Source organism: Tinamus guttatus, unplaced genomic scaffold, assembly GCF_059628265.1.
Source record: "Tinamus guttatus ecotype Peru unplaced genomic scaffold, ASM5962826v1 Tinamus_guttatus_pri_ptg001207l, whole genome shotgun sequence".
NCBI classification, from domain to species: Eukaryota; Metazoa; Chordata; class Aves; order Tinamiformes; family Tinamidae; genus Tinamus; species Tinamus guttatus.
Window position 1 is genome coordinate 1 of NW_028289741.1, and position 25,235 is coordinate 25,235.

Sequence of the window (25,235 nt, forward strand, 5' to 3'; positions counted from 1 at the left end):
AGGGGCGGGGGGAGCGGGGAGGGCGGGGGCGGGGCGGAGCGGGGAGGGCGGGGCTGAGCGGGGGGCTGAGCGGGGGCGGGGCTGAGCGGGGGAGCCGGCTGCGCGGGGGGGCCGGCGGCGGGGGGAGGGCGGGGCTGAGCGGGGAGGGCGGGGCGGGGCTGAGCAGGGGGGGGGGCTGAGCGGGGAGGGCGGGGCTGAGTAGGGGCGGGGGAGCGGGGAGGGCGGGGGCGGGGCTGAGCAGGGAGGGCGGAGCTGGGCGGGGCGGGGCTGAGCAGGGAGGGCGTGTCTTTGCGGTGACGTCGCGGCGTTGCCGTGGCGACGCGGCCGTCAAGCAGCGCGCGGGCGGGCGGTGTCGCGCGGTGCCGACTCACGGGCATGGCGGCGGCCGGGCTGGTGCTGAACGGGGCCGAGGGCGCGGGCGGCCTCAAGGCCGCGGCCGGGATGTACGAGCAGCTCAAGGGCGAGTGGAGCCGCAAGAGCCCCAACCTCAGCAAGTGCGGGGAGGCGCTCGGGAGGCTCAAGGTGACCGGGGGGACCGGGGGGGACGGGGGGGAACGGGGGGGAAAACGAGGGGACCGGGGGGGAAACGGGGGGAACGGGGGGGAAACGGCGGGACCGGGGGGAAAACGGGGGGAACGGGGGGGAAACGGGGGGAAACGGGGGGGAAACGGGGGACGGGGGGGGAAACGGCGGGACCGGGGGGGAAACGGGGGGGAAACGGGGGGGTCCGGGGGGGGTCTGGGGACATCGGGGGACACCGGGGGGGGGGGGTCCGGGGACACCCAGAGGAGCCCGGGGGGGTCTGGGGACACCGGGGGGGGGGCGGGAGAGCCCGGGGGGAGTCTGGGGACATTGGGGACACCCGGAGGAGCCCGGGGGGGTCTGGGGACATTGGGGACACCGGGGGGGGGTCTGGGGACACCGGGGGGGGGCCGGGGGGGTCCGGGGGGGTCTGGGGACATCGGGGACACCCGGAGGAGCCCGGGGGGGGGCTGGGGACATCGGGGACACCAGGGGGGGGGTCTGGGGACACCGGGGGGGGGGGCGGGGGGGTCCGGGGGGGGTCTGGGGACATCGGGGGGACCCGGAGGAACCCGGGGGGGTCTGGGGACATTGGGGACACCGGGGGGGGGTCCAGGGACACCCGGAGGAGCCCGGGGGGGTCTGGGGACACCAGGGACACCAAGGGGTCCCCAGGGGGGTCCGGGGGTCCCACGTGGGTCCTCGGGGGCTCTGGGGACACTCGGGGGGCTCCGGGTGTCCCGGGCCGGGATGGGGACGTCGGGGGACATGGGGACGTCCCGGGGGGGGACAGGGGGGTCCCTGGGGTCCTCGGGGGGATCCGGGGTCCCCAGGGGGGTCCCCAGGGGGTCCGGGGGGTCCATCGGGGGGTCTGGGGGGCTGTTTTGGGGGGGGTTTGGGGAGGATGAGGAGGGAAATCCCGGAACGGGGCCGCGTTGGCACCCGGAGCCCCCGGAATCCCGCGGGATCGGAGCAGGTCGGGGCCGTAAACACTAATTAAAGAGCCCGGGGCTCTGCAGGCGCTAATTAACCTGCCCGGCCCCGTGAGTCAGCGGGGGCCGGTGTCCCAATATCCGGGTGTCCCAATATCCGGATGTCTGGGTGTCCCAATATCCGGGTATCCCAATATCCGGATGTCTGGGTGTCCCAATATCCGGGTGTCCCAATATCCGGATGTCCGGGGATCCCAGTATCCGGGTATCCCAGTATCCAGGTGTTTGGGTATCACAGTATCCATGTGTCCGGGTGTTTGGGGATCCCCGTATCCAGGTGTCCGGGTGTTTGGGATCCCAGTATCCGGGTTGTCCCGGTGTTTGGGTATCCCAGTATCCGGGTGTCTAGCTATCCGGGTATCCCAATATCCAGGTGTCTGGGTGTCCCAATGTCTGGGTGTTCGGGTGTCCGGGTGTTTGGGGATCCCAGTATCCGGTATTCAGGTTTCTGGGTGTCCAGGTATCAGGGTATCCCGGTATCCAGGTGTCCGGGTGTTTGGGGATCCCAGTATCCGGGTATCCCAATATCCAGGTATCAGGGTATCCCAGTATCCAGGTGTCCGGGTGTTTGGGTATCCCAGTATCCGGGTGTCTAGCTATCCGGGTATCCCAATATCCAGGTGTCTGGGTGTCCCAATATCTGGGTGTCCGGGTGTTTGGGGATCCCGGTATCCGGTATTCAGGTTTCTGGGTGTCCAGGTATCAGGGTATCCCAGTATCCAGGTGTCCGGGTGTTTGGGTATCCCAGTATCCGGTATTCAGGTTTCTGGGTGTCCAGGTATCCGGGTATCCCAGTATCCAGGTGTCCCGGTGTTTGGGGATCCCGGTATCCAGGTGTCCCGGTGTTTGGGGATCCCTGTATCCGGGTGTGTAGCTATCTGGGTATCCCAATATCCAGGTGTCCGGGTGTCCCAGTATCCAGGTGTCCGGGTGTTTGGGGATCCCAGTATCCAGGTGTCCGGGTGTTTGGGGATCCCGGTATCCAGGTGTCCCGGTGTTTGGGGATCCCCGTATCCGGGTGTGTAGCTATCTGGGTATCCCAATATCCAGGTGTCTGGGTGTCCCAGTATCCAGGTGTCCGGGTGTTTGGGGATCCCGGTATCCAGGTGTCCGGGTGTTTGGGGATCCCGTATCCAGGTGTCCCGGTGTTTGGGTATCCCCGTATCCGGGTGTGTAGCTATCCGGGTATCCCAATATCCAGGTGTCTGGGTGTCCCAGTATCTGCGTGTCCAGCTATCCAGTTATCCAGTATTTGGGTGTCCGGGTATCCGGGTATCCCCGTATCCGGGTGTCCGGCTATCCGAGTATCCCGGTGTCTGGGTGTCCCGGTATCCGGCTGTTGGACTATCCGGGTGTCTGGCTATTCCGGTATCCCGGTGTCCGGGTGTCCAGCTATCCCGATATCCGGGTATCCTGGTATCCAGGTGTCCAGCTATCCTGGTATCTGGGTGTCTGGTTATCCCGGTATCCCAGTGTCCGGGTGTCCCGGTGTCTGGGTGTTGGGCTATCCAGGTGTCCGGGTATCCCGGTATCCGGGTGTCTGGTTATCCCGGTATCCGGGTATCCCGGTATCCAGGTGTCTGTCTATCCTGGTATCCGGGTGTTTGGCTATCCCGGTCTCCGGGTGTCCGGGTGTCCTGGTATCTGGGTATCCCAGTATCCCGCTATCGAGGTGTCCCGGTGTCCGGGTGTCTGTCTATCCCGGTATCCGGGTGTCCGGGTATCTGGGTGTCCGGGTATCCCTGTATCCCGGTGTCTGTCTATCCTGGCATCCCGCTTTCCGAGTATCCCGGTATCTGGGTATCCCGGTATCCGGGTGTCCGGCTGTCCTGGTGTCCGGGTAGCCCGGTATCTGGGTGTCTGTCTATCCCGGTATCCCGGTATCCGGGTGTCCGGGTATCCCGGTATCTGGGTGTCCAGGTGTCCCGGTATCCGGGTGTCTGTCTATCCCGGTATCCCGGTATCCCGGTGTCCGGGTATCCAGGTGTCTGGGTGTCCTGGTATCCCGCTCTCCGGGTGTCCCGGTATCCCGGTATCTGGGTGTCTCTCTATCCCGGTATCCCGGTGTCCGGGTATCCCGGTGTCCGGGTATCCCGGTATCCCGCTCTCCGGGGGTGTCCCGGTATCCCGGTATCCCCGGTGCTCACGCCGTCCCCCCAGCTGGCCCTCCTGGATCTCAACTTCCTCCCCACGTCCGGCTCCAAGCTCACCAAGCAGCAGCTCATCCTGGCGCGTGAGTGCGGAACGCCGGGATCATCCCGCGGGATCGGGATCGGGATCCGCCGCCACATCCCCCCCTGCATTCCCAGGGGACATCCTGGAGATCGGCGCCCAATGGAGCATCCTCAAGAAGGACATTCCCTCCTTCGAGCGCTACATGGCCCAGCTCAAGTGCTACTACTTCGATTACAAGTGGGTGACGTCCCCTAATGTCCCCTAATGTCCCCTAATGTCCCCTCGTGTCCCTGGTGTCCCCTGGGAGCGCTCCCGATCCGTGTGTTTTTCCCGCAGGGATGAGCTGCCGGAATCGGCCTACAAGCACCAGCTGCTGGGCCTCACCTGCTCTTCCTGCTGTCCCAGAACCGCGTGGCGGAATTCCATACGGAGCTGGAGCGGCTCCCGGCCAAGGAGATCCAGAGCAACGTGTACATCAAGCACCCGGTTGTCCCTGGAGCAGGTACGGGATCCTGGATCCCCCATCCCATCCCAGATCCTGGATCCCATCCTGGATCCATCCCAGATCCCGGATCCCATCCCAGATCCCATCCCGGATCCTGGAGGCCATCCTGGATGCCATCCCAGAGGCCATCCAGGATCCCGGAGGCCATCCCGGATCCTGGATCCCATCCCGGAGGCCATCCCGGATCCCAGAGGCCATCCCGGATGCCATCCCAGATCCTATCCCAGATGCCATCCGGATCCCAGAGCCATCCCGGATCCCATCCCGGATGCCATTCCGGATCCCGGATGCCATCCCGGAGGCCATCCTGGATCCGGGATCCCATCCCGGAGGCCATCCTGGATGCCATCCCGAATCCTGGATCCCATCCTGGATCCCGGAGGCATCCTGGATCCCATCCTGGATCCCAGAGGCCATCCCGGATGCCATCCTGGATCCCATCCCGGATGCCATCCTGGATCCCGGAGGCCATCCCGGATCCCTGATCCCATCCTGGATCCCAGAGGCCATCCCGCATCCCATCCTGGATGCCATCCCGGATGCCATCCTGGATTTCCGGATGCCATCCCAGATGCTATCCTGGATCCCGGATCCCATCTCGGATGCCATCCTGGATCCTGGATGTGATCCCGGATGCCATCCTGGATGCCATCCCGGATCCCGGATCCCATCCCGGATGCCATCCCGGATCCCAAAGGCCATCCCGGATCCTGGATCCCATCCCGGAGGCCATCCCGGATGCCATCCCGGATCCCAAAGGCCATCCCGGATCCCGGATCCCATTCTGGAGGCCATCCCGGATGCCATCCTGGATCCCGGATGCCATCCTGGATCCGGGTTCCATCCGGGTTCCCATCCCAGATCCCATCCCGGATCCCATCCCAGATCCCGGATCCCATCCTGGATCCTGGATCCCATCCCGGATCCCATCCCGGATCCCGGATCCCATCCCAGATCCCGTCCCGGATCCCGGATGCTATCCTGCATCCCGTCCCGGATCCCGGATCCCATCCCGGAGGCCATCCTGAATCCCATCCTGGATCCCGGATCCCATCCCGGATCCGATCCCATCCTGGAGGCCATCCTGGATCCCATCCCAGATCCCGGATCCCATCCCAATCCCGGATCCATCCCAGATCCCGGATCCCATCCCGCCTTTCCCCCACAGTATTTAATGGAGGGCAGCTACAACAAGGTCTTCCTGGCCAAGGGGCAACATCCCAGCGGAAAGCTACACCTTCTTCATCCGACATCCTGCTGGACACCATCCGGTGAGCGGCATTCCCGGGATTGCCCCGTCCCGGTGAGCGGCATTCCCGGGATGCCCCGGCCGGGAGCGTCCCCTGGCCGTGACGCCGGGATGGGGACACGTTCCAGGGACGAGATCGCGGGCTGCATCGAGAAGGCCTACGAGAGGATCCTGTTCTCCGAGGCCACCCGCATCCTGTTCTTCAGCAGCGCCAAGAGAATGACGGAGTACGCCAAGAAGGTAGCGGGGGGACGGGGGGGGACGGGGACGGGGTGACGGGGTGGCCGAGGGGTGACACGGTGACGGGGTGGCCGGGAGGGTGACAGGGTGACGGGGTGGCCGAGGGGGTGACGGGATGGCCGGGGGGGTGATACGGTGACAGGGTGACACAGTGACGGGGTGGCCGGGAGGGTGACGGGGTGGCCGGGGGGGGTGACACGGTGACGGGGTGACGGGGTGGTCGGGGGGGTGACAGGGTGACGGGGTGGGTGACACGGTGACGGGGTGACACGGTGACGGGGTGGGTGACAGGGTGACAGGGTGGCCGAGAGGGTGACAGGGTGGCCGGGGGGGGGTGACAGGGTGGCTGGTAGGGTGACACAGTGACGGGGTGGCCGAGAGGGTGACGGGGTGGCCAGGGGGGTGACAGGGTGACCGGTAGGGTGACACGGTGATGGGGTGGCCGGGAGGGTGACGGGGTGGTCAGGAGGGTGACAGGGTGACGGGGTGGCCGGGCGGGTGACAGGGTGACATGGTGACAGGGTGGCTGGGGAGGTGACATGGTGACGGGGTGACGGGGTGGCCGTGATGGTGACACGGTGACGGGGTTGGCCGAGAGGGTGACAGGGTGACGGGGGACACGGTGACGGGGTGGCCGGGAGGGTGACAGGGTGACGGGGTGGCCGAGGGGTGACGGGGATGGCCGGGGGGGTGACAGGGTGACAGGGTGACAGGGTGACACAGTGACGGGTGTGGCCGGGAGGGTGACAGGGTGGCCAGGGGGGTGACACGGTGACGGGGTGATGGGGTGGCCGGGGGGGTGACAGGGTGACGGGGTGGCCAGGGAGGTGACACAGTGACGGGTGACATGGTGACGGGGTGACACGGTGACGGGGTGGCCGGGGGGGGTGACGGGGTGACGGGGTGGGTGACACGGTGATGGGGTGACACGGTGACGGGGTGGCCGGGAGGGTGACGAGGTGGCCGGGAGGGTGACAGGGTGGCCGGGAGGGTGACGGGGTGGCCAGGGGGGTGACAGGGTGACCGGTAGGGTGACACGGTGGACAGGGTGGCCGGGAGGGTGACAGGGTGGTCAGGGAGGGTGACATGGTGACGGGGTGGCCGGGCGGGTGACAGGGTGACACTGTGACAGGGTGGCTGGGAGGTGACATGGTGAGGGGGTGGCTGAGAGGGTGACAGGGGTGGCCGGGAAGGTGACAGGGTGGCCGGGGGGGTGACAGGGTGGCCGGGAGGGGGGTGACAGGGTGGCCAGGGAGGTGACAGGGTGACGGGGTGGCCGAGAGGGTGGCAGGGTGGCCGGGGAGGGTGACAGGTGGCCAGGGAGGTGACAGGGTGACGGGGTGGTCGGGGGGTGACGGGGTGGCTGGGCGGGTGACACGGTGACACGGTGACAGGGTGGGTGCCCCGGTGCCCCGGTGACCCGGTGTCCCCCGCTGTCCCCCCTCCCCCCGCAGCGGGGCTGGCTCCTGGGCCCCGGCGGCTCCTACAGCTTCTGGGCGGCAGCAGCTCAAGGCCGAGGACGGGACCATCCCGGCCACCGAGCTGGCCACGCAGGTCATCGAGTACGCGCGCCAGCTCGAGATGATCGTCTAGGGGACACCGAGGCCACCACGTCCCCATCCCGGTGCCGGCTCCGCGTCCCTGCGGCGTTCCCGGCGTTCCCGCGGCATTCCCGGCGTTCCCGGTCCCCGCGGCGCCTTCCCGCGCTCAATAAAGCCTTGGATTCCCGGAGTGACCTCCTCGTTGTCACCTGTCCCCCCCCCCCCCCGTGATGACGCGAGGCGGGGGGCTCATGGGGGGGGTTTAATGCACCGGGGGGGGTTGGTTTAATGCACCGGGGGGGGTTGGTTTAATGCACCGGGGGGGTTAAATGCACCGGGGGGGTTGGTTTAATGCACCGGGGGGGGGGGGGTTAATGCACCGGGGGGGTTTAAGGCACGTGGGGGGGTGGTTTAATGCCCGGGGGGCATTTAATGCACCGGGGGGGTGGTTTAATGCACCAGGGTGGTTTAATGCACCAGGGGGGGCATTTAATGCACCGGGGGGGGTGGTTTAATGTACCAAGGGGGGTTAATGCACCGAGGGGGGGTTTAATGCACGGGGGGGGGGGGGTAGTTTAATGCATCGGGGGGGCATTTAATGCACCGGGGGTTTTAATGCACCTGGGGGTGGTTTAATGCACCGGGGGCGCTTTAATGCACCGGGGGGGGTAGTTTAATGCACGGGGGGGGGGGTTAATGAACCAAGAGCGCTTTAATGCATGGGGGGGGGTGTTTAATGCACGGGGGGGGGGGGGTGTTTAATGCCCCGGGGGGTAGTTTCATGCCCCAGGGGGGTGTTTAATGCCCCGGGGGGTAGTTTAACGCCGCGGGGGGTAGTTTAACGCCCCGGGGGGGTGGTTTAACGCCCCAGGGGGGTGTTTTAACCGCCCCGGGGGTAGTTTAACGCCCCGGGGGTAGTTTAACGCCCCGGGGCTCAGTCGTCCCCCGCTCCCAGCTCCTCGAACGCTTCCAGCAGGAATTCCGAGCCGGCCACGAGGGAGCCGGCCAGGATGGCCGTGGACACCCAGGGCGGCTCGGCCAGGTGGTTGGCGCTGGGGGACAGCCTGGGGGGACGGGGGTGGCAGCGGCCACGCGTGTCCCCGTGTGTCCCCATGTCCCTCCCCATGTCCCCAACCTGTCCCCATGTCCCCACCTTGTCCCCATGTCCCCAACCTGTCCCCATGTCCCTCCCCATGTCCCCAACCTGTCCCCATGTCCCCAAGCTGTCCCCCCGTCCCCATGTCCCCAACTTGTCCCCATGTCCCCAACCTGTCCCCATCCCCATGTCCTCAACCTGTCCCCATGTCCCCATGTCCCCCATCCCCATGTCCCCACCTTGTCCCCCGTCCCCATGTCCCCAACCTGTCCCCATGTCCCCCATCCCCATGTCCCCAACTTGTCCCCATGTCCCCAACCTGTCCCCAAGTCCCCATGTCCCCCCGTCCCCATGTCCCCAACCTGTCCTGAAGTTCCCAAGTCCCCCGTCCCAATGTCCCCACCTTGTCCCCATGTCCCCATGTCCCCCCCATCCCCATGTCCCCAACCTGTCCCAATGTCCCCAACTTGTCCCCATGTCCCCCCGTCCCCATGTCCCCACCTTGTCCCCATGTTCCCCCTGTCCCCATGTCCCCAAGCTGTCCCCATGTCCCCACCGTCCCATGTCCCCACCTTGTCCCCATGTCCCCCCCATCCCCATGTCCCCAAGCTGTCCCATGTCCCCACCTTGTCCCCATGTCCCCCCGTCCACATGTCCCCCCCCGTCCCATGCCCCCCCATCCCCATGTCCCGCCCCTTGTCCCCATGTCCCCACCTTTGTCCCATGTCCCCATGTCCCCCCTGTCCCCATGTCCCCACCTTGTCCACATGTCCCCCCCATCCCATGTCCCCCCCCGTCTCCATGTCCCCACCTTGTCCCCATGTCCCCATGTCCCCATGTCCTCCCCATCCCCATGTCCCCCCCCCGTCCCCATGTCCCCAACCTGTCCCCATGTCCCCCCTTGTCCCCGCCATGTCTCCACGTCCCCCCCTTGTCCCCGTGTCCCCCCCTTGTCCCCACGTCCCCCCCGTCCCGTGTCCCCCGCTCACCAGGCGCTCACGTTGGGGGGCAGCCGCCGGGGGGGGCTGGTGGCGGCAGCGGCAGCGCCGGCCGCACCCCCCCCCCACCTCGAAGGGGGGCCAGCGCGGGGGAGCCCCCCCCGGGGGGGCCGGCTCCGCGGGGGGGCCCTTGGGCACCGGCTCCGCCCCCCCCGGGCCGCGACCGGCCCCTCTGCGCCTTGGCCTTGACCTCCGGGGGGGCTCCGGGGGGGCCCCCTTGGCCTGGGGGGGCCCTTTGGCCTCCAGGGGGGTCCCCTTGGGCTGGGGGGGCCCCTTGGGCTGGGGGGGCCCTTTGGCCTCCAGGGGGGTCCCCTTGGGCTGGGGGGGGCCCCTTGGGGCTGAGGGGGGCCCTTGACCTCCGGGGGGGCCCCTTGGGCTGGGGGGGGCCCCCTTTGGCCTCTGGGGGGGCCCCCTTGGCCTGGGGGGGGCCCCTTGGCTGAGGGGGGGGCCCTTTGGCCTCCAGGGGGGTCCCCTTTGGCTGGGGGGGGCCCCTTGGCCTCCAGGGGGGTCCCTTTGGCCTGGGGGGGGCCCCTTGGACTGGGGGGGGGCCCTTGACCTCCGGGGGGGCCCCCTTGGGCTGGGGGACCCCCTTGGGTTGAGGGGGGGCTCCCTTGGCCTCCGGGGGGGCCCCCTTGGGCTGGGGGGGGCCCCTTGGGCTGAGGGGGGGCCCCTTTGGCCTCTGGGGGGCCCCCTTGGGCTGGGGGGGCCCCTTGGGCTGAGGGGGGGGGGCCCTTGGGCTGAGGGGGGTCCCCCCTTGGCCTTGGGGGGGGCCTCCCTTGGTCTGGGGGGGGGCCCCCTTTGGCCTCCGGGGGGGCCTCCGGGGCGACCCCCTTGGACTGGGGGACCCCCTTGGGCTGAGGGGGGGGCCCTTTGGCCTCCTGGGGGGCTCCTTTGGTCTGGGGGGGGCCCCCCTTGGCCTCCGGGGGGGGCCCCCTTGGCCTCTGGGGGGGACCCCCTTGGGCTGGGGGGGGGGGCCCCTTGGGTTGAGGGGGGGGCCCCTTTGTCCTCCGAGGGGGCCCCCCTGGGCTCCGTTCCGGGTGGCTCCGGGGCGGCCCGCGGCGGCGGGGGGGGGGGCGCGGGGGGGGGCCGCCTTGCCCGCCCCCCCCCCCCAGGGCAGCCCCTTGGCCTTGGCCCCCGCCCGCTTGGCCTTGGCCCGGGCCAGGGCCCGGCACGGCCCGGGGGGGGGGCACCCGGGGGCGGGGGGGGGGCCCGCGCGGCCCCCCCGCGCCCGCCGCCTCCCCCCCGGCGTCGCCGTCGCCGCGGGGCGGGGGGGGACACGGGGCCGATGTCCCCGTCGCTGTCGCTGTCCCCGTCGTTGTCCCCATCGTTGTCCCCGTCGCTGTCCCCGTCGTTGTCCCCATCGTTGTCCCCGTCGCTGTCCCCGTCGGTCCCTCGAAGCGGAAGGTCCGCGGCAGCCACGGGGGGGGCGGCGGCGGCGGCTCCGTGTCCCCGGGGGGGCCGTCGGGGCCGCCCCCGCACCGGGAACGGGGTGGGCGGCCGCGGGGGGCCCCTCGACGGCGCCGCCGCCCTCGGGGACGCGGGCGGTGACATCGGGCGGCGGCTCCGGTGCCACCGGGTCCCCCCGGGGCTCCCCGTGGGCCCCGCCGGGCTCCGCGGGCGGCGGCGGCGGCTCCGGGGCCGCTCGGGCGGCGACACCGGCCCCGTCGTCGCCCTCCCGGTGCCGCCGCGGGGGGGTCCCAGCTCCAGGCCGGGGGGGCCCCGTCCTGCCCCCCCGCTACGGACGGCCCGCTTTGGCGGCCCCGCGGCACCGGCCCCGCGGCAGCGCCTTCTTCCAGCGCCGGTAGCCCGGTTCCGACGGGACCCCCGGCGGTACCGGCGACCCGGCCCGGGCCGCGGGCGGTTCCGGGGGGCCCGGCGCCCCTCCGGGGTCACCGGGGGCTCTGCCCTTGGGTTCGGCCCGGTTTTTGGCTCCGCCGAAACCCGGCGCCGTCTCGGACTGCGCGTTGCCCATGACCGGGGGGCGCGGGGCGGGGGCGGGGGGGTCCCTCGGCGGCTGCGGTACCGGGGGGGTCCCCCAGGGTCTCCCCTCGGGCTGCGCCGCCCCCTGCCCCCCCCCGTTCCCCGGTGCCCCCCCCCCGTGCTCCGTGACACCCCAGCCCCCGTGTCCCCGTGTCCCGTCACCCCCAAATCCGGGCTGCCCCCCCTTCTTTTGATCCCCAACCCCCCCCCCGGTACCCCCCCCGGTGCCCCCCCCCACCTCTCTAACCCCCCCCATTTGGTCCCCAACCCCCCCGCCCCGGTGCTCCCCCCCGCCCCGGTGCTCCCCCCCGGTGCCCCTCCCCCACCTCTCTGACCCCCCCCCCCCACCTTTTGATCCCCAACCCCCCCCCACTGCCCCCCTCCCACCTCTCTAACCCCCCCCATTTGATCCCCAAACCCCCGGTGCCCCCCCCCGGTGCCCCTCCCCCCTCTCTAACCCCCCCCCATTTGATCCCCAACCCCCCCCCACCCCCGGTGCCCCCCCGTGCCCCTCCCCCCTCTCTACCCCCCCCCCTTTTGATCCCCAAACCCCCCCACCCCCGGTGCCCCCCCCGGTGCCCCCCTCCCACCTCTCTAACCCCCCCTTTTGATCCCCCCCCTGGTGCCCCCCCCGGTCCCCCCCCCCCCCGCCTTGCCCCCGCCCCCCCCCCCCCGCGCTCACCGGCCCCTCCGCCCGCAGCGGCGGGTGGAAACGGCCGCAACGGCCGCGCCTGGCGGGGGGGGGGGGGGGGCGGAACGTGCGTGCCCCCCCTCCCCCCCCCGCGCCGGGGCGGAGGGGCCCAGGCGTCCGGCGGCCGCCGCACCGGGAGCAGCAGCGGCGGCGGCCGGGGGGGGGGAGGGGGGGGGCATCTCCGCCGTGCCCCCCCCCTCAATCCCCCCCCCCCCCGCCGCAGCGGGGCATTAGGAGCGGGAGGGATCGCGGCGCTCGCAGCTCGGATCGGGCTCCGCTGCCGTGGTCAGTGGGGCCGGGGGGGGCACCGGGACGAGGGGGGGGGGGGCACCGGGGCGGGGGGGGAACGGACCGGGGCGGGGGGGGGGACGGACCGGGTCACCCCCCCCCCCCCTCCCGTTTTCCCGCCGGAGGGAGGGACCGGCCGCTCCGGGAGGGGGGGCGGGCGCCCCCGTTTCCTCCCGCCCCCCCGTGCTGGGCCCACGCGCGACCCCCCGTTCCCGCGCGACCCTCTCGTTGCGGGGGGGGGGGCAGCCCCTTCTCTAGGGGCCTCCACGCCCCCTCCTCCCGGCCCCCCCCCCCGCCGTTTTTATCCCCCCTTTTCCCTTCCCGAGGCGGGGGGGGGGGGGGGCATTTTGCCCCCTGCGACCCCCCCCCCCCGCCCTGTTCCCCGTGGGGCCCTTCGCCGTGGGGGGGGGGGCCGCGATGGCCGTGGGGGGTGACCCCATTTCCACGGGAGGGGGCGGGGCGGGGGCGGCCGGGGTGGGTTTTTTTTCTGTGAATGAACCGGCCCCCCCGCGCGTGCCCCCCGCCCCCCCGGGGCGCGCGCGCGCGTTTGTGAATGAGCGGCCGGGGCCCCATTCATAAAAACGGGGGGGGGCGGATTGGGGCGGGGGGGGGGGCCGCGCGCGCCCCGGCGGGGGGGGGGGGATAAGGGGGGGGCGGGGGGGGCACCTCGTCGTGCCCCTCCCCCACCCCGTTGTTATGGCACGGACAAAGCGCCGTGTCACGTGACCCCCCCCCATCATTCACAAAAATCCCGGCCCCATTGAGGGCTCCGCGCGCGGCCCCCCCGCACGGGAGGGGAGGGGGGGGGGGGGGCAGCGGGTCCCGGTCACCCCCCCGGTTGGGGGGGGGGGGGTCTCCGCCGCCCGCCCCCCCCCTCCCTCCCCGGGAGCCCCTCCCTTCCGCGGCGCGGATTGCCATGGCAACGCATGGTGATGTCACGGGGCCGCCCGGACGCCTGGGCCGCACGCGGGGCGGGGGCTCGCGTGGGGGTGTGGGGACCTGTTGGGGAGGGGGGGGGTTGTCCCCAAGCGTGAGGGGGGGGGGGGTGGCAGGTGACAGCGCTGTCCCCACGGTGCCCCCCCCGTGTCCCCCCCCCCCCCAGGTACATGCTGCGGGTGCGGGCCGTGGTGATGACCCGGGACGACTCGAGTGGGGGCTGGGTGCCGCTGGGCGGGGGGGGCCTGAGCCACGTCGCTGTCACCAAGGCCCCGCGGCGCCCGGACGGCGGCCGCCACCGGCAGCGCCTCATCCGCGGGCAGCGGCTGCGGGACCAGAGCGTGAGTGCGGGGGGACAGCGGGGACACGGGGGACCGTGGGGACACGGGGGGGACATGGGGGGACATGGGGGACAGCGGGGACACGGGGGGACAGCGGGGACAGCGGGGGGACAGCGGGGACCGTGGGACAGCGGGGACACGGGGGGACATGGGGGGGACAGCGGGGACCGTGGGGACAGCGGGGGACACCGGGGACACGGGGGGACAGCGGGGACCATGGGGACAGCGGGGACACGGGGGGGACATGGGGGGACAGCGGGGACACGGGGGGACAGCGGGGGGACAGCGGGGACACGGGGGGACATGGGGGGGACAGCGGGGACAGCGGGGACACGAGGGGACAGCGGGGACACGGGGGGACAGCGGGGACAGCGGGGACCGTGGGGACACGGGGGGACAGCGGGGACACGGGGGGAACAGCGGGGACCATGGGGATAGCGGGGGGCCTGGGATGGGGACAAGGGGACGGGCGCACAGGGTGTCACATGGGGTGGGCGTGCATGGGGACAGTGGCGTGTGTGGGGACATGGGACATCAGGGTTGGCCTGCATGGGGACAGCGGGGTGCATGGGGACACCAGGGTTGGCCTGCATGGGGACAGTGGAATGCATGGGGACACAGGGCACCAGGGTTGGCATGCATGGGGACAGTGGCATGTGTGGGGACATGGGGTACCAGGGTCGGCATGCATGGGGACAGCAGCTTGCATGGGGACATGGGGTAATGGAGCTGGCACGCATGGGGACAGTAGCATGCACGGGGACAGTGTCGTGCATGGGGACACAGGGCACCGGGGTTGGCGTGCATGGGGACAGTGGCATGCGTGGGGACACAGGGCACCAGGGTTGGCATGCATGGGGACAGTGGCATGCGTGGGGACATGGGGTACCAGGATTGGCCTGCATGAGGACAGTGGCATGCATGGGGACAGTGGCATGCGTGGGGACATGGGGTACCAGGGTTGGCCTGCATGGGGACAGTGGCATGTGTGGGGACATGGGGTACTGGGGGTTGGCATGCGTGGGGACAACGGGGTGCATGGGGACACCAGGGTTGGCCTGCATGGGGACAGTGGCATGTGTGGGGGACACGGGGTACCAGGGTTGGCATGCATGGGGACGGTGACATGCATGGGGACAGTGGCACGCTTGGGGACAACGGCGTGCATGGGGACATGGGGCACTGAAGTTGGCATGCATGGGGACAGTGGCATGCGTGGGGACATGGGGTACCGGGGGGTGGCATGCATGGGGACAGCGGTGTGCATGGGGACACAGGGCCCTGGGGGTGGCACGCATGGGGACAACAGCGTGCATGGGGATACAGTGTGCTGGAGGTGGAATGCATTGGGACAACGCCATGCATGGGGACAACGGCACACATGGGGACAGTGGCACGCATGGTGGGGGACATGGGGTACTGGGGATGGCATGCATGGGGACAATGACATGCATGGGGACAGCGGTACACATGGGGACAATGGCATGCATGGGGATACAGGGCCCTGGGGGTGGCATGCATGGGGACAATGGCGCGCATGGGGACAATGGCGCCCATGGGGACAATGGCATGCATGGGGACAGCAGTACACATGGGGACAATGGCGCGCGTGGGGACAATGGCATGCATGGGGACAATGGCGCGCATGGGGACAATGGCGCGCGTGGGGACAATGGCACACATGGGGACAATGGCGCGCGTGGTGGGCCGCGGGTGCCAGCGTCCCCGTCCCCAGACCATCCTGGAGTGTCCCTGCGCCGGGACCTGGTCTACAACAAGGTGACCCCCACGTTCCACCACTGGCACGTTGGGGACAGCAGGTTCGGCCTGACCTTCCCCAGCCCGCGGAGGCTGCGGCCTTCGAGCGGGGCGTGCGGGGCGCCCTGGAGGCCCTGGGGACAGGTGGGGACACTGGGGACACCTGGGGACACCCCTTGGCTGGGGACCGTTGGGGTGTCCCCGTTTGGGGACGGGCTGGTTGGGGGGGTCCCACTGGGTGTCCCAGTTGGTGGCCATGGGGGTGCCAAGGGGCATGGGGATGCTGGGGGTTGTGGGGACATCATGGGGGGACCTGGGACACCGTGGGGTGTGGGGACACCAGGGGACACTGTGGGGAGCCTGGGGACACCAGTGTTTGTGGGGACACCGTGGGGCATGGGGACACCATGGGGCGTGGGGACACCAGGGGACACTGTGTGTCCTGGGGGACGTGGGGAGCCTGGGGACACCAGGGTGCATGGGGACACTATTGGGGACATCATGGGGGGACCTGGGGACACCATGGGGTGTGGGGACACCAGGGGACACTGTGGGGAGCTGGGGACACCAGTGTTTGTGGGGACACCAGGGGACACTGTGTGTCCTGGGGACGTGGGGAGCCTGGGGACACCAGGGTGCTATGGGGACACCATGGGGCATGGGGACACCAGAGGACACTGTTTGTCATGGGGGACATGGGGAGCCTGGGGACACCAGGGTGCATGGGGACACTATTGGGGACATCATGGGGCATGGGGGGACCTGGGGACACCAATGTTTGTGGGGACACCATGGGGCATGGGGACACCATGGGGCGTGGGGACACCAGGGGACTCTGTGTGTCATGGGGGACGTGGGGAGCCTGGGGACACCAGGGTGCATGGGGACACTATTGGGGACATCATGGGGGGACCTGGGGACACCAGTGTTTGTGGGGACACCGTGGGGACACCAGGGGACACTGTGTGTCCTGGGGGACATGGGGAGCCTGGGGACACCAGGGGGACATGGGGACACCATGGGGCATGGGGACACCAAGGGACGCTGTGGGGAGCCTGCGGACACCAGGGTGCATGGGGACACTGTTGGGGACATCGTGGGGCATGGGGGACTTGGGGACACCAGTGTGTGTGGGGACGCCATGGGACGTGGGGACACCAGGGGACACCGTGTGTCCTGGGGGACGTGGGGAGCCTGGGGACACCAGGGTGCATGGGGACACCGTTGGGGACATCAAGGGGCGTGGGGACACCAGTGTGTGTGGGGACACCGTGGGGCATGGGGACACCATGGGGCATGGGGACACCAGAGGACACTGTTTGTCATGGGGGACATGGGGAGCCTGGGGACACCAGGGTGCATGGGGACATTATTGGGGACATCATGGGGGGACCTGGGGACACCAATGTTTGTGGGGACACCATGGGGACACCAGGGGACACTGTGTATCATGGGGGACATGGGGAGCCTGGGGACACCAGGGTGCATGGGGACATTATTGGGGACATCATGGGGGGACCTGGGGACACCAATGTTTGTGGGGACACCATGGGGACACCAGGGGACACTGTGTGTCATGGGGGACGTGGGGAGCCTGGGGACACCAGGGTGCCATGGGGACACTGCTGGGGACATCGTGGGGCATGGGGGGACCTGGGGACACCAGTGTTTGTGGGGACACCGTGGGGCATGGGGACACCATGGGGCATGGGGACACCAGAGGACACTGTTTGTCATGGGGGACATGGGGAGCCTGGGGACACCAGGTGCATGGGGACATTATTGGGGACATCATGGGGGGACCTGGGGACACCAGTGTTTGTGGGGACACCATGGGGACACCAGGGGACACTGTGTGTCATGGGGGACATGGGGAGCCTGGGGACACCAGGGGGACATGGGGACACCATGGGGTGTGGGGACACCAGGGGACACTGTGTGTCATGGGGGACGTGGGGAGCCTGGGGACACCAGGGTGCCATGGGGACACTGCTGGGGACATCGTGGGGCATGGGAGCCTGGGGACATCATGGGGCGTGGGGACACTGTTGGGGACATCCTTGCCCAGGACACTGTGGGGCACAGAGGGATTTGAGGACCACTAGGACACGGGGACACTTGGGGACACCGATGCCCTGGGATGGCACGGGGCGCGGGGGGAGCCCATGGGGACACTGTCCCCCGCGTCCCCCATGTCCCCGCAGCCTCCCCGTCCTCGTCCTCGTCCTCGTCCTCGCCGGGGGACGCGGGGGACGCGGCGGTGCCACCAGGCCGGGGCGCGGAGCCGGGGGGCCCGTCCCCGCCGGGGTCCCCGCGCGTCCCCGTCACCATCGTCACCATCGTCACCAGCGAGTCCTCGGCCGGGGCCTTCGGCCACCCGTCCCCACCGCAGCCCCCGGGGGCCACCCAGGTGGGGGACACGCGGGGACCGGGGTTTGGGGACACCAGGGGGACCCCTTTGTTGGGGACAGTCCCTATGGGGGTGGCTGGCTGGGGGCTCCCGTTTGGGGACAGTCCGGTTGGGGGGTCCCATTGGGTGCCCCAATTGGTGGCCGCTGGTTGGGGACGGGGTGTTGGGGGGTCCTATAGGGGATGTCCCATAGGGGATGTGCCATAGGGGATGTCCCATGGAGGGGCAGGCTGGGGGGGTCCCATTGGGGGTCCCATAGGGGATGTCCCATAGGGGATGTCCCATGGAGGGGCAGGCTGGGGGGGGGTCCCATTTGGGGTCCCATAGGGCATGTCCCATAGGGGATGTCCCATAGGGGATGTCCCATGGAAGGGCAGGCTGGGGGGGTCCCATTGGGGGTCCCATAGGGGATGTTCCATAGGGGATGTCCCATAGGGGATGTCCCATAGGGGATGTCCCATGGAGGGGCAGGCTGGGGGGGTCCCATTGGGGGTCCCATGGGGATGTCCCATAGGGGATGTCCCATAGGGGATGTCCCATGGAGGGGCAGGCTGGAGGTCCCATTTGGGGTCCCATGGGGGATGTCCCATAGGGGATGTCCCATAAGGGATGTCCCATGGAGGGGCAGGCTGGGGGGGGTGCCCATTGGTGGGGGTCCCATTTGGGGTCCCATGGGGATGTTCCATAGGGCATGTCCCATAGGGGATGTCCCATGGAGGGGCAGGCTGGGGGGGGTCCCATTTGGGGTCCCATAGGGCATGTCCCATAGGGGATGTCCCATAGGGGATGTCCCATGGAAGGGCAGGCTGGGGGGGTCCCATTGGGGGTCCCATAGGGGATGTTCCATAGGGGATGTCCCATAGGGGATGTCCCATGGAGGGGCAGGCTGGGGGGGGTGCCCATTGGTGGGGGTCCCATTTGGGGTCCCATGGGGATGTTCCATAGGGCATGTCCCATAGGGGATGTCCCATGGAGGGCAGGCTGGGGGGGGGTCCATTTGGGGTCCCATAGGGCATGTCCCATAGGGGATGTCCATAGGGGATGTCCCATGGAAGGGCAGGCTGGGGGGTCCCATTGGGGTCCCATAGGGGATGTTCCATAGGGGATGTCCCATAGGGGATGTCCCATAGGGGATGTCCCATGGAGGGGCAGGCTGGGGGGGTCCCATTGGGGGTCCCATGGGGATGTCCCATAGGGATGTCCCATAGGGGATGTCCCATGGAGGGGCAGGCTGGAGGTCCCATTTGGGGTCCCATGGGGGATGTCCCATAGGGGATGTCCCATAAGGGATGTCCCATGGAGGGGCAGGCTGGGGGGGGTGCCCATTGGTGGGGTCTCCCATTTGGGGTCCCATGGGGATGTCCCATAGGGGATGTCCCATGGAGGGGCAGGCTGGGGGGGTCCCATTTGGGGTCCCATGCCCATAGGGGATGTCCCATAGGGGATGTCCCATGGAGGGGGCAGGCTGGGGGGGGTGCCCATTGGTGGGGGTCCCATTTGGGGTCCCATGGGGATGTCCCATGGATGGGTCACAGAGGGGGGTCCCATAGGGTGTCCTATGGGGATGCCACAAGGGTTCCTGTTGGTGGGTGCCATGGTGGGTCCTGTAGGGTATCCCATAGGGTATTCTGTGGGGGGCAGGTCCCATGGTGGGGTCCCATAGGGTGTCCCACAGAGGGGTCCATAGGGTGTCCCACAGAAGGGTCCATAGGGCGTCCATTGGGGTGTCCCATAGAGGGATCCATAGGGTGTCCCGCTGGGGTGTCCCATAGAGGGGTCCCTAGGGTGTCCCATAGGATGTCCTGCTGGGGTGTCCCATAGAGGGATCCATAGGGTGTCCCGCTGGGGTATCCCATAGGGTGTCCCACAGAGGGGTATCCCATAGGGTGTCTGTAGAGGAGTGCATAGGGTGTCCCACAGAGGGGTCCATAGGGTGTCCCACAGAAGGGTCCATAGGGCGTCCCATTGGGGTGTCCCATAGAGGGATCCATAGGGTGTCCCGCTGGGGTATCCCATAGGGTGTCCCACAGAGGGGTATCCCATAGGGTGTCTGTAGAGGAGTGCATAGGGTGTCCCATAGAGGGATCCATAGGGTGTCCCGCTGGGGTGTCCCATAGAGGGGTACCCCATCGGGTGTCCCATAGAGGGGTCCCTAGGGTGTCCCATTGGGGTGTCCCATAGGATGTCCTGCTGGGGTGTCCCATAGAGGGGTCCACAGGGTACCCCATTGGGGTGTCCTATACGGTGTCCCACTGGAGTGTCCCATAGAGGGGTCCATAGGGTGTCCCATAGGGCGGTCCATAGGATACCCCATTGGGTGTCCTGCTGGGCTATCCCATAGAGGAGTGTCCCGTAGGGTGTCCCGTAGGGCGGTCCATAGGGTGTCCCATAGGATGTCCCATAGGGCGGTCTATAGGGTGTCCAATTGGGGTGTCCCATAGGGTGTCCTGCTGGGGTATCCCATACAGGGCTGTCCCATAGGGTACCCCATAGGGCGGTCCATAGGCTCTCCCATTGGGGCGTCCCATAGTGTGTCCCATAGGGTGGTCCATAGGCTGTCCCATTGGGGTGTCCCATAGGGTATCCCATAGCGCGGTCCATAGGGTGTCCTGCTGGGGTATCCCATATAGGGCTGTCCCATAGGGTGTCCCATAGGGTGGTCCATAGGGTACCCCATTGGGTGTCCCATTGGGGTGTCCCATAGTGTGTCCCATAGGGTACCCCATTGGGTGTCCCATAGGGTGTCCTGCTGGGGGTGTCCCATAGGGTGTCCCATAGGGTGGTCCATAGGGTACCCCATTGGGTGTCCCATTGGGGTGTCCCATAGTGTGTCCCATAGGGCGGTCCATAGGGTACCCCATTGGGTGTCCCATAGGGTGTCCCATTGGGGTGTCCCATAGGGTACCCATTGGGTGTCCCATAGGGGTGTCCCACTGGGGTGTCTCATAGGGTGTCCCATAGGGGTGTCCCATAGTGTGTCCCATAGTGTGTCCCATAGGGCAGTCCATAGGGTACCCTATAGGGTGTCCCATAGGGCAGCCCCCCAGCCCTTCCCTCCCTCTCCCCCCTCTCCCCCCGCAGCCTCCGCCTCTTCCATCCTCCCCACCGGCCTCCCCGGCGGCTCCGTTGGCTCCATGGGACCCACGCGGCTACGGGGACTATCGCCACGGGGGGCCCCCCAGCAGCGCCCCCCCAACCCCGCGCGTCGCCAAGGGCCCTCCCAAGGGCTCCCCGTCCGCCCGCGTGACCGCGGAGCTGCAACGCTGCATTTACTGCAACCGCGAGCTGCAACGCGGCGGGCGCTGCCGCGACGCTGCAGGCCGCTGCATTTGGTGCACCGAGAGCCTCCTGCAGCGCTGCACGGCCGAGGCCGAGGGCGGCTTCGCGGCGCCCTGCTCGTGCGCGCGGCCGCGCTGCTGCTGCGCGCGCTGGCTGGCGCTGGCCGCGCGGGCGCTGCTCGTGCCCTGCGTGTGCTGCTGCTGCCCGCCGCTGCGCGCACGGTGCGGGGAGCGCTGCGGGGGCTGCGGGGGGGGGCACCGCGCGGCGCGGTGAGCGCGGGGGGGGCGGGGGGGGCGGGGGGGTGCGAGGGGGTGTGGGGGGCAATGGGGTGCGAGGGGGATTGCAAATTGCAAGGATGCACAGATGCTGTGGGGTGCAAGGACAGCGTGGGGTGCAATGGGGTGCAAGGGGGATTGCAAATTGCAAGGGGGCACAGATGGTGTGGGGTGCAAGGACAGCGTGGGGTGCAATGGGGTGCAAGGGGGATTGCAAATTGCAAGGGGGCACAGATGGTGTGGGGTGCATTGGGGATTGCAAATTGCAAGGATGCACAGACAGCGTGCAGTGTGCCGGGGTGCAAGGATACATGGATGGTGTGGGATGCACCAGGGTGCAAGGATGCACAGATGGTGTGGGGTGCAATGGGGTGCAAGGACGGTATGGGGTGCAAGGACGGCGTGGGGTGCATTGGGGATTGCAAATTGCAAGGATGCACGGACGGTGTGGGGTGCACCAGGATGCAAGGAGGCACGGATGGTGTGGGGTGCAATGGGGTGCAAGGACGGCGTGGGGTGCAAGGACGGCGTGGGGTGCATTGGGGTGCAAGGACGGCGTGGGGTGCAAGGGGGATTGCAAATTGCAAGGATGCACAGACGGTGTGGGGTGCACCAGGATGCAAGGAGGCACGGATGGTGTGGGGTGCGCCGGGATGCAAGGATGCACAGACAGCATGGAGTGCATCGGGATGCAAGGATGCACGGACAGCGTGGGGTGCACCAGGATGCAAGGATGCACGGACAGCGTGGAGTGCACCGGGATGCAAGGATGCACGGACAGTGTGGCGTGCAATGAGGATTGCAAATTCCAAGGATGCACAGACGGCATGGGTTGCGCCAGGATGCACGGATGACGTGGAGTGCAATGGGGATTGCAAATTGCAAGGATGCACAGATGGCGTGGGGCGCACCGGGATGCAAGGATGCACGGACAGTGTGGAGTGCAATGAGGATTGCAAGGATGCACAGGGATGCATGGATGCAGCGGGACCCATGGATGCAGCAGGACCCATGAATACACTGGGACTCGTGGATGCGCTGGGAACCCATGGATGCACCCGGACCCCCAGATTCCCTGGGATCCATGGATGCACTGGGACCCATGGATGCGCTGGGACCCATGGATGCACCCGGACCCCCAGATTCCCTGGGATCCATGGATGCACTGGGACCCATGGATACACTGGAACCCATGGATGCACCAGGACCCACGGATTCCCTGGGATCCATGGATGCACTGGGACCCATGGATACACTGGAACCCATGGATGCACCCGGACCCCCGGATTCCCTGGGATCCATGGATGCACTGGGACCCATGGATACACTGGAACCCATGGATGCACCAGGACCCACGGATTCCCTGGGATCCATGGATGCACTGGGACCCATGGATACGCTGGAACCCATGGATGCACCGGGACCCACGGATTCCCTGGGATCCATGGATGCACTGGGACCCATGGATACGCTGGAACCCATGGATGCACCGGGACCCACGGATTCCCTGGGATCCATGGATGCACTGGGACCCATGGATACACTGGAACCCATGGATGCACCGGGACCCACGGATTCACCGGGATCCATGGATGCACCGGGACCCATGGATACGCTGGAACCCATGGATGCACCCGGACCCCCGGATTCCCTGGGATCCATGGATGCACTGGGACCCATGGATACACTGGAACCCATGGATGCACCGGGACCCACGGATTCCCTGGGATCCATGGATGCACTGGGACCCATGGATACGCTGGAACCCATGGATGCACCGGGACCCCCGGATTCCCTGGGATCCATGGATGCACTGGAACCCATGGATGCACTGGAACCCATGGATGCACCGGGACCCACGGATGCACCAGGACCCACGGATGCACCGGGCCCCACGGATGCACCGGGACCCACGGATGCACCGGGATCCATGGATGCACCAGGACCCACGGATGCACCAGGACCCACGGATGCACCGGTATCCATGGATGCACCGGGACCCCCGGATTCCCTGGGATCCATGGATGCACTGGGACCCATGGATACACTGGGATCCATGGATGCACCGGGACCCACGGATGCACCGGGCCCCACGGATGCACCAGGACCCACGGATGCATCCGGCCCCACGGATGCACCGGTATCCATGGATGCACTGGGACCCATGGATACACTGGGATCCATGGATGCACCAGGACCCACGGATGCATTCGGCCCCACGGATGCACCGGGCCCCACGGATGCACCGGGCCCCACGGATGCAGGACGCCGTGGGGTGCAATGGGGATTGCAGCGGTGCACGGTTGGCCCTGCCCCCCCCGCCCCATTTATTTACGGACATCATTAATTTATGTTAATTTATTACCGCCGGGCCCCTCCCCCTCCGTTATTTATTGGCCCCGCCCCTCGGGATCGTCCTTCCTCTGTAATTAACGCGCAGGTTTTAATGACCCGGGGGGGGGGGATAAACACCCGCCCCCCCTCCGTGCGTCGTCATTAAACCGGAGCAACGAGCTCGCTGATTGGCGGGGACGCGGGGGAGAATGCCCGCGCCGCGCGCTGATTGGCTGGGCGCCGCGGAGGGGCGGGGGCTGCGAGGCGAAAGGCTCGCTCTGATTGGCCGGCGGCGGCCGCGATACCGAAAGAGGAGCCGCGTTTGGCGACGCCCATTGGGCCAGAGCAAGGCCCGCCCACCGAGATACCCCAAATACCCCCAGACCCCAAATACCCCCCGAGACCCCAAATACCCCCCTGAGGCCCCCCTGGGACCCCAAATACCCCTCAGGACCCTCCCGGGACCCCAAATACCCCCCCAGACCCCAAATAGCCCCCTGTGCCCCCCCCGGGACCCCAAATACCCCCTGTACCCCCCCTGGGACCCCAAAATACCCCCCAGAGCCCAAATACCCCTGAGGCCCCCCCGGGACCCCAAAATACCCCTCAGGAGCCTCCTGGGACCCCAAATACCCCCCGAGACCCCAAATACCCCCCTGTGGCCCCCCAGAACCTCAAATAACCCCCGAGACCCCAAATACCCCCCTGTGCCCCCCCCCGGGACCCCAAATACCCCCCAGACCCCAAATACCCCCCTGTGGTCCCCTTGGACCCCAAATACCCCCCGAGACCCCAAATACCCCCCTGTGCCCCCCCTGGGACCCCAAAATACCCCTCAGGACCCTCCCGGGACCCCAAATACCCCCCCAGACCCCAAATAGCCCCCTGTGCCCCTCCCCGGGACCCCAAATACCCCCTGTACCCCCCCTGGGACCCCAAAATACCCCCCAGAGCCCAAATACCCCTGAGGCCCCCCCGGGACCCCAAAATACCCCTCAGGACCCTCCTGGGACCCCAAATACCCCCCTGTGCCCCCCCCCAGAACCTCAAATACCCCCCCAGACCCCAAATACCCCTGAGGCCCCCCTGGGACCCCAAAATACCCCCCAGGACCCTCCCGGGACCCCAAATACCCCCCTGTGGCCCCCCAGAACCTCAAATAACCCCCGAGACCCCAAATACCCCCCCCCAGGACCCCAAATACCCCCCAGACCCCAAATACCCCCCTGTGGCCCCCTTGGACCCCAAATTCCCCCCGAGAGCCCAAATACCCCCCTGTGCCCCCCCCCCCGGGACCCCAAAATACCCCTCAGGACCCTCCTGGGACCCCAAATACCACCCCCCCCCGTGGCGCCCCAGAACCTCAAATAACCCCCCAGACCCCAAATACTTCAGAGACCCCAAATACCCCCCTGGGGCCCCCCTGGGGCCCCAAATACCCCCCCGAACCCCAAATACCCCCCGAGGCCTCCCTGGGACCCCAAATACCCTCGAGACCCCAAATACCCCTGAGACCCCTCTGGGACCCCAAATACCCCCCGAGACCCCAAATACCCCCAGACCACAAATACCCCCCCAGACCCCAAATACCCCCGAGCCCCCCCTGCGACCCTAAATACCCCTCG

The 25,235-nt window shown here is 68.3% G+C and overlaps 1 protein-coding gene and 1 pseudogene across 2 annotated transcripts; both read left to right on the top strand.

The window, feature by feature from the left end:
• Positions 1 to 366: 366 nt before the first annotated feature.
• LOC148590620 (26S proteasome non-ATPase regulatory subunit 8-like) lies at positions 367 to 7,282 on the top strand (annotated as a pseudogene). Its single transcript, XR_015914281.1, has 7 exons — positions 367 to 522; positions 3,675 to 3,747; positions 3,824 to 3,926; positions 4,026 to 4,191; positions 5,363 to 5,465; positions 5,572 to 5,683; positions 7,138 to 7,282. The product of XR_015914281.1 is annotated as a 26S proteasome non-ATPase regulatory subunit 8-like (transcript).
• Positions 7,283 to 13,383: 6,101 nt separating this feature from the next.
• Positions 13,384 to 24,689, top strand: LOC148590621 (sprouty-related, EVH1 domain-containing protein 3-like). The gene is given in 7 exon segments (XM_088538816.1): positions 13,384 to 13,554; positions 15,290 to 15,302; positions 15,305 to 15,388; positions 15,391 to 15,456; positions 17,583 to 17,722; positions 20,804 to 21,222; positions 24,653 to 24,689. Coding segments are annotated over 7 exon segments (930 nt in total).
• The last annotated feature ends 546 nt before the right edge of the window (positions 24,690 to 25,235 follow it).